At 35.9% G+C, this 9,088-nt stretch overlaps 1 protein-coding gene across 2 annotated transcripts; it reads right to left on the minus strand.

The window, feature by feature from the left end:
* Positions 1 to 75: 75 nt before the first annotated feature.
* Positions 76 to 6,292, minus strand: LOC108052797 (lipase member H-A). Of its 2 annotated transcripts, none has more exons than XM_017135290.2 (6): positions 6,171 to 6,292; positions 5,973 to 6,102; positions 1,690 to 1,838; positions 892 to 1,326; positions 282 to 486; positions 76 to 220 (listed from the first exon to the last, which is right to left on the minus strand). In XM_017135290.2, exons 1-6 carry the CDS (start codon positions 6,232 to 6,234, stop codon positions 157 to 159), a joined length of 1,047 nt encoding a protein of 348 aa, XP_016990779.1. In that variant the 5' UTR covers positions 6,235 to 6,292; the 3' UTR covers positions 76 to 156. The 2 variants fall into 2 exon arrangements, with proteins under 2 accessions (XP_016990779.1, XP_016990780.1); XM_017135291.2 differs by lacking the exons at positions 5,973 to 6,102; positions 6,171 to 6,292 and adding exons at positions 3,781 to 3,922; positions 4,131 to 4,793.
* Positions 6,293 to 9,088: the final 2,796 nt, after the last annotated feature.

Genomic DNA, 9,088 nt, shown 5'->3' on the forward strand with positions numbered 1-9,088 from the left:
TGTGTAGGTAATTATCACAGATTAGTGTCTTTGGATCAAGAGGTATCTTACCAAATTAATGAAAAGCCGACCAACGGAAAGGCACAAAGATTTAATTTTATTGAATTTATTATCAACAGCTCTATTATGCAATTACGATCTATTGAAAAGCAGCTCCTACGCGTCCGTGAAGGGGCAGTGCTTGGCATACGGCACATCTATGCAAATACAGCCTCGGGCGCTGAAAGTTCAGGGGATCAGGTTAAGGAAAAGATATATTCGATGTTCCATTAAAAACTTACTCATCGGGGGCGTCATTGCCCATGTGGTACTCCCTCAGCAGCGAGGCAAACTCGAAGGGATTGGTTTTTCCGCTGACGGGCAACCGCTTTGGTCCACTGAGATTCAGGCAGCCGTTGGGACAAGGAACCCCCATGAACTTTTTGTGCTTGAAAGTGGCCGTGGCCAAGTAACAGATGCTCAGGAAATGCGAACATCGGGACCTTCCTGCAGGATAAAGGGAGTACAAATTAAAATGCTAAAGCATATGTGTTGTCGTTCATATCAATAATCCAGCCTAAACAATATATTTGAATTTATTAGTCTTAGAGCCGATTTCTCATTTTGATGTTAAATTTCGAAAACATTTACTATTTTTTCAATATCATGTTAGAGTTTATCTGACTAAAGACAGGTAACTAGAGACATTGTTCTATGGAATATTTCTCATTATTAAGAAAACTTTAAATATTTGTCGTTTGCACAAAGAACATCATATTTTGGAAACGAATTTGTCTACTTTATGTTAACTTTCTCTCTTAGATTAGAAACCTTAACATGACTTTGAGAAACCGGCTTTAAGAATGCCAAATTGATTAAAATTGATCTGAAATACTTTAACACTGCTCTTACTAATGGGATTCCCCTTGCAAAAGGGCTGGATGCGACCTCCGTTGACGCAGTAGTTCAGGTGCCCGGTGTTGTCCTCCTGGCCCAGGAATCCGGCATTGGTGTGGATCACCTGGATGACACTGGCATCGTCCAGCGACAGCCGGAAGGTGTTGCTCTTCTTGCGCTCAATCAAAGGTCGGGCGGGATCCAGGCCGATGATGCGGTACTGCTTCCGCGTCAGGTGGTTGCTGATCATCCCGCAGATGTGGGCGCCCAGCGAGTGACCCACGCAGGTGATCCGCTCCCGGACGGCTCCGTAGTGGGTCAGGAAGGCGTAGATCTGGGCAGTGCACTGCGCCGTTAGCCTGGTGTTGATCAGGGAGTGCAGGTAGCACGGATAGCGGGTCAGGGGTCGCCAGTCCACGGTGATGACGTTAAAGTCGCGGGATAAGTATGCTGGAGGAGGTAACGTGATTAATAATCAAAATAGCAAACATAAATGTAATATTTGGAAAACAAAGTTAAATAGCGTATACTAAAAATCACTGCACCGAAGAAAACAAATTCAAATAAGTTCAAATGAGTAAATTAAGTACGAAATATCAGAAAAATATCATAAAATTCACACTGTTGATACCGAAAAATGAACTGTGTTTTCTCTTGCATATAATCCAACAACTAAACGTTTGTTAATTCAATTTGCGAATTAATGGGTAAAGAAATATGTGTTTGTGAGAAAAACCAGTTTATATTATTTTGTAGCTTTGAACAACCATTTATAATGTTATGAACCAAATAAATTAATCTATTTATACTCACCATCCCTGAGAAATTGCAGGTGAATGTCGATGGCGGTTCCATTGAATCCGTGAATTATGAAGACTGTTTCGCGGTGCTTGCTGAAACCACCTTTATAAAGGCTCATTGGGTTCTTCACATTTAATGTAATTCCGCGACGCGGCCCATTACTAAAAAAACAGGGTCAGAGTCGATTAAATATACAATTTAAAATTCGATTAACTATATGAAGCCCTTATTGTATTGGTGACTTAATTATTATTGTATTTTCAGATACGTTAACCTTTATTTTCATTCGAAATCTCACTGCTGATATGACCGTATTGAAACGTGATAATTGTTGGCAGATATCTCTTTGTTGTTAGTACGTGTTCTTCGTTTAAATGGAACGATCGACATTTCATGTGGGTATAAAACCGGAGAAACCTCTCGAGCGGCAAGTGATCTGAAGCCAGAACATGACCAATCAAGTGCTCTTCATTTAGCTCCGTTTAGCTCTGTTCTTGGCTTTTATTTTTAATTTCCATTGAAATTTGGACAAGAAGTGCATTTCTGTTTCTTTAAATAAGGGCGGATTGCGATAAAATGTGAAATTTTGTATTTAAAAATTCTTTACATATCTTTCCGTTAAGGTCTTATTTGGGATTTGCTTTAATAAAACTTTCACATATACATGATGGAATCTACTGAGCTATTGATTCTGATCTAGAATATATATACTTTCTATCATCAGAAATTTTGAGGGTTGGCAAGCTGTTACAAATAGTATCAGAGACTACGCAAGAACAGTGTTCAGAGCCAAATTATTTTAAAGTGGTTTTCATAAGCGAGTTATAGAGTCTAAATAGTGGCTAAAGGCGAAGTGTGAGCCACTCGTTTGTGATCCAAGAACGGTGGTGTCAATCCGGTAATTTTTCGCTGTTATACAACCATCAATCAGCAGTCTCTTCAATGCTGGTCATCATGTAATCCCCTCCGCCGTATAATGTTGACAATTACTTGGCTGCTCTCCAAAAACGGACTTCACCAGTTGTGACTTTGTCTGGAGTTGATCTTGCCCAGACAAGTTGGGCAACTACCAAGGAGTCGTTTGTAAAGTATTTTATTGGCCAATTGGCCATTGCAATTGATGTCATCGCCGGCCAAACTTGGCGGTCAATGTGGCAAAAACAGGCCTTCTTTGGCGGGCTCATTTCATCCTTAGTGGGTCAGTGGCTGGTTTCTATAAACGAGTTGACCGCCGATTAAATACACTCTTGTTTTTCGGTCTTTGCCAGCCGATATCCTTGTGGTTGCACAAGTGCAGTGCGACAAGTGTTTCGGCAGTTGACATACTAACCGAGTGAGAAAATCCAGTTGCCTAACACTAACACCTGAGGAACTTTCTCCCCCGCCCAGTGGCTATTATAAATCATCACAGGAAACGGTCATCTCGCTACACAGAGAACAAAAAGTATGGGTAAGCGGCTATCTCAAAGTATTAGCCATTGGAAGCTTTTATATTTTAATATTTTTTAGGGTTATGCGATTTTAAATTTAAGAACTTAAAAAAGGTCAAAACTAAAATATGATTATTTAAATAATAGATTAATAGAAATGAGAATATTTTTAAACGTTTTTAAAAATTTACTTGTTAAAATAAAAAAAGGTCCTTTTAATTTTTTTTGTTAAACGTTATTAAATTTTTAAAACTAAAAAGTAAATAACGTCTAACACAAGTAAATAAGAGAAAAGTTTTATATGTTTATTTGAAAAAATTAACCAAATATTTATAATCAAAGTAGATTCTGTCCTTAAAATATCAAAGTATGTTTAAATGACCTGAGATCACATATTCTAATTGAACTGTTAAAGGAAACAGCTTAGAGTCAAAATCAAAGAATGCATACAAAGTGTACAATAATTTTTGTGTGTGTATTTCATAAAATGGGAATTATGAATTTATGGGATCCTTGGAATTTTCACTTTTTCAACTTTAAGTTAATTATGGGAGAAATTTAATTTATGACTTTGGGGCTTTATAGTTCATGTTGTATTTTTGGAGTACCTTATTTAAAAATGTGTTCGTTATGTCAAGAGAAAGGAAGCCTTGCAGAATTCAATCGAACTTACGGAGCATACAGTCGGTGATCGATATGTGGACTGGGACAGAAGTTTTTGTCGCGCAGAAAGCAACGCAAGACGTTTAAATCCAAGGCTCCACTGTTACGCAGATTTTTCCAATCCGTTTGGCTTAGCAGCAATGTTTGTGCATCTGCAAATGTATTTGATGTGGTCTTTAATTCTCAGACCCTTTTCTGACATTCTTTCCACAAGGTAAGTTAAAATAACATTAAGGAAAGTAAAGGGAGTTTAAATGAGGACATTGACTTCAATTTTTTGAAGTCATTCTGTTACAACTCGATAAATACATTTAATTTCAGATTAAATATAAATATTTTATATTGTCATTTGTTGTATACCTTTGGCAAAGAATGTGAATATGCAAAGCACGACGAGATGTTTCATTTTTATTTGGATTTCACCTTTTGAAACTAATTTTACTTTTTTAAAGAATTTAATCTTTTTTGATTTTCCGATGACACAATTTTGTGCACAAGAAACACCAAATTTTTTAAATTGTAAATATTTTTAGTTTTATTTGAGCCGCAAATAAATTCACATTGGACAAAGTTTTAACTTCATCATTGTTGAAGTTTACTTATTTTGTATTTAATTGGTTTAGCTATTTTTGACATTTTTTTTCCTTATAAAAACTTGTTGTTTTATTTCTAACTTATTTAAAGTTAATTAATTTGAAATCAGCACTCTATATTTATTAGGTAACATGTCACTTAGACACATTTATTTGTAGAATTTGTGTTTCGATTTTTAAGTCTTTAATTATTGACTTTTTTTCGTGCAGGACATTCGGATTTTCTTTTAGCAAATATGATTGCCTTTCACATATTTCGTATATTTAAACCAGATTCCACTCCGCTTTTCCGTTTAAATTGACAACTTGCACTGCGATCACATGGTTTTTAATTGATATCCATTTTTTTTTGCCGATCGGTTTCATCGTAATCCTTTGCACTAAAATCAGCAATTTTAATTTATTCGCGAGCAATCCGAACCACGTCTTGCTGATTCGCGCTGTGCGCTGCAAATGCGCTGCAAAAGCGCGAAATGCGCAACGAAGGAAAATTCAGTCGTCGCTGCAGCAATTGCAACGGTGGCAGCAACTCCAAAAGCGGCAACATTAGCAGCAGCAACAGCAGCCACGGTAAAAACTGGCCAAAGAATTGCTCAGCCCACCGCCTGTTGCCTTGACTTTGTTTTACCCCGACTTCAAACGTGAACGACTTCGGCTAATAAACAATGTTGCTGCTGTGTTTGCTTTATTGTTGCTGCAATTGCTGCTGCTGTTGTTGTTGCTGCCTGGCGACGTCTATGAAATGAAAATCCATGGCACACGCAACGCTGCACTGATTTTGATTATGAGTTTTGAGTTGGAAATGGGTGCTTTCGGTTTCGTTTTCCAACTCAGTGCCGTTGCCTTTTTCATGGTGTCTGCGGTTTGTAATTCATCTGTTCATTATTTACATAACATTCGCATTGAATGCAAATTCTTATCATTTTCCCTGACGACATTTGCCTAGTTTGTTTCCTAAGTCTTTCGTTTTTGCCAAGGCCCAGTGAAATATTATCGCTCTTGCATCTTTTTTGGCGACTGGCTGGCCTTTCATATTCAAGGCCAGAAAAAGGAAAGGTTCAAAATCAGGGATCAACTGCGACCATTTATCAGGCCAATCTGGCTCCAGAAAAGTGAAAGATTGGAATGTTTGTCTAGGCTTGCGTGGTGCGCTTGCTAATATTTTAAAATAAATTCAATGTAATGGAATAAATAAAAATCGTCTTGGGAGAAATATATTGCAATCGTGCATAGAAGAGTTTGGAATTACTTAAAATTTTATTTATACTTTATTTATATATAATAATAATGTATAAAGAAGGGGTTTATTTATCATGGCTGGTTAAAAATTCGCTTTTTTCTTCAGATAAACCACAATCTTTTCACCTTGTTTATTGGACTTTAAGCAATGATTTTAAAGTTGCTTTTATCGATCAATAAACAGCTTTTGTTTAGTCAGACATTTAGCATAAAAAGTAGAGCAGTAATGAATATAAAGAAAGCTCAGATTAGATAGAATAGCATTTCAAATCTGCTAAATGATTCTAATTAATTTATTTTTTTTAACAATCGCTGGTTGTAATCACATTTATTTACTATAGTAACACCTTTAAATTCCCACTTTACTCACCTGGTAAAAAGCTGGAATTCTAAATACCGCTTGGGGCATGTTTCCCACAGTAATATGTGACAGTTTAGTGGATTCAAGTCGAAATTTCCATTTCGCAACAAGAATTGGAGTGCCTCTTTGTGATATTTGGCTATAAAAATGAAACCAGCTTAGCACATAAAACACTTTTCTTATCGGCGACGTGATCTTCCCACTTACACGCGTTTGTGATCGGCTCCAGGGAAAGTAATGATAAGAGCAATACGAGTACGCCGGTCGACATGTTGGCCAAATGAACTCCGCATTTACATTGATATCACGGAGGAGAGCTAGGCACATCGGGTTAAATGGAAGGCGTTTAATTGAATGCGCCATTCGCATCGCCTACTGCTAAACTGCGGAGCACAGAGCTTTCAAAAGCTGCATCCGCACAAGAAAATGGAAAACGAATGAAAATCGCCGAAAATTGACACTCACGAACGACCTGACGCCATCTGCGGCTTGGGTGACATTGCTTTGTGGGGAGCTGCCAAGTGCTTGTTTTCATATTTCGGTCTCGTGTGCACAGAAGCTGCGTGTAACCGAAGCCCCGATTTCCATGTGGCCAGGTACACTGGGAGAAATTACCCATCCTAGCGCGGTGAACTTGAACTGAGATTCACTTGAAATGTCGGTGGTGATTAGTCATAAACTAACCACCCAATTTCCAAAAAAAAAACTCTTCAAACCTCTTCAATTTAATAATAATATGAGATAAAATGTTAAAAAAAAGCATTGTCACCTTTATAACTTAATAATATACAAAAGCTTTGCGGTAAATTAGTAAATCTAATTTCCTAAAAAAATAATTATATTTTCCAAGAAGAACATTCGTAAGAGTGTACTAAGTTTATTTATTTATACAAATTTAAAAGCCATCGCATAATTTTTCTTTAATTGATTTTAAAAACTATTTTTCTTTCATCGAAATGAGTTTAGGTAAAGAAGTTTAATTAAAGATTATTTAATATAAACTATCCCGTATTCGAGAAAGTAATTTACATCAAAATTTTTTTGGGGTGTAATATCATATAGTTGACGGATTTGATTGGATTTTCGCAATTGTCTATATCGTTATAAACGGCTATTGATTGCCACATGGGACCACCTGCAGGCTCCACACATTGTCCACAGCAATAAAGAATAAAAATAATTAAAAAAGCTTTGCCGTAGATAGCAGAGAAATAAATTGGGAAACAAATTGAATGGCTGTTAGCATTTATGGCAATGATCTTAGTCGAATTAAGCGTTATCACGCCACATTTCCTTTTAAAATTTGATAGATTAACAATAAGTTGGTTAAGTCATTATAAAAATGGAGTGGTATTTAGTATTCATGCAGATATTATGAAATCTATACTTTTTTTTAGCATCAGCTAAGGGGTCAAATAAGCACAGGCTAGTGAACCTTACCTTTAGGTCTAATTTAAAAGTCAGCCCAAATTATTTCCCTACACCTTAAAGACAAAAGTTGTTAGAGGGAAACAGATCTCAGTTGCGAAAAACACGAGCCCATGCCCAAAGTGACATCAAACGCTTTTTCTACCGGCATACAACAATTTTCCAAACGAAAGTAAACACGGTTGGCTCTGCGGCTAATGCATCTAATTGAAAGTAATGAGCTCGTTGGCCTACAACTCCGCAAAACGGGGCTAAAGTCAACTGGAGGCAACAAAAACGTTTTCATGGGCTCACTATATCAAAACCCCACGAAAAGCCAAGGAAAAAAAGATATAATGCAAATGAAAACTAAAACGGAACCGTAGTGCAGAGAGAAAAAAACTAATGTCACAGTAAATGTTTCCCTGAATTTATGTTTTACGTTTGGTACTTTAAATGTAATGGTTGCCTTTGTTTTAAATACTATAAAGTATTTATTTTTGCTCCGAGTTTTGAATTTTAATATTTTGTTTCTACCACCAATTGTTTAATTCCTTTCTTGGTGTTTATTTTGCGTCGACAAATGAAATGCGCCATTTGCATATTTATTTGAAAGAGAGTACATTTTTCAGTGTTGCCCATTGCTTTCCTTTTCCTTTATTGGGGTTTTCATTTGTTTTTCACGGTTTCAGGTCTCAGCCAATCTGCTGTTACTGCCTACTTGTTCATTTGATGTAATGTTTTGAATTGTTCATTCATCTGGTTGTGGTTGACGGAGAATAAGTGCCAATTGCATAACATTTTCCCGGGTTGCACTGATAGGAACTAGTTTTTATTCACACCCAGATGGTATCCGACTGCTATTGTCTTGCTATCGGCCCTATTAATTATTATTCCAATTAAGATCGAAATCTGCCTAATTGTCTACTTTTGAACACCAAGGAAATGTGAGGCAGTAAGACTGCCAAATAAAAATAAAAAATTTTCCAAAGTCTTAAAAAAATTACTTGCGCTAACAATCAATCAGTTTACAAATTGAATGATTTTAACTTTTTATTTTGGAAATTACACACATTGCAAATTAATTGACCATGACCAATTTCGGTATACCTCGCTCATTTGTGTTTCTCTTTTTTAATGAAGTTTAAATTTCTCATAAACTTTATAAGTTATGGGGCATAACGTAGGCCGGAAACTTCCGTAAAATATTCACAGTACAAATTATAATGAAATGTTATGGTTTCGGGATTGATATTATTGGATTCCTGCTGCTTTAAATAAAAAGAAGAACTCGCTTGTTTTATTTAATTATGTTGTAAATTATAAAATAAAAACAACATAAAAGAGTTTTTTTAAACATATTGATTTTATTTTTATAAAAGTACCCATTATTTAATAGTCTTTTTTGGCCAACTTCTTATAAATTTAAAATACTAACCAAAGCCAAAACATGCACAGGTACACATTTGTAAGAGTAAAGAAAGAAACTTCGACAATCCGAAGATTATATACACTTGAAGATAATTTAAAAATTTGTATACATTGTATATTTTGATTTCGATTTTTCTGCTTAAAAACAATCGTTCCTATGGCAGCTATATGATATAGTCTCAGACTTTTATAAAGAGGATAAATTATCACTTCACTAAAGTACAAAGATGTGATAACTGAGCAAGCAGTTTATGGTGCTGTTACCCACTAAACGTTGTTAAAAGAAA

This window comes from Drosophila rhopaloa, unplaced genomic scaffold (genome assembly GCF_018152115.1).
Source record: "Drosophila rhopaloa isolate 14029-0021.01 unplaced genomic scaffold, ASM1815211v1 contig_2, whole genome shotgun sequence".
In the NCBI taxonomy this organism is placed as follows: Eukaryota; Metazoa; Arthropoda; class Insecta; order Diptera; family Drosophilidae; genus Drosophila; species Drosophila rhopaloa.

Coding starts and splice junctions, on each gene's coding strand:
- LOC108052797 (XM_017135290.2), bottom strand. CDS start 6,234: ATGTCGACCGGCGTACTCGTATTGCTCTTATCATTACTTTCCCTGGAG. Junction 1,839..5,972: donor GAATTCCAGCTTTTTACCAG/GTGAGTAAAGTG, acceptor CTGTTTTTTTAG/TAATGGGCCGCGTCGCGGAA. Junction 487..891: donor TTGCAAGGGGAATCCCATTA/GTAAGAGCAGTG, acceptor TTTATCCTGCAG/GAAGGTCCCGATGTTCGCAT.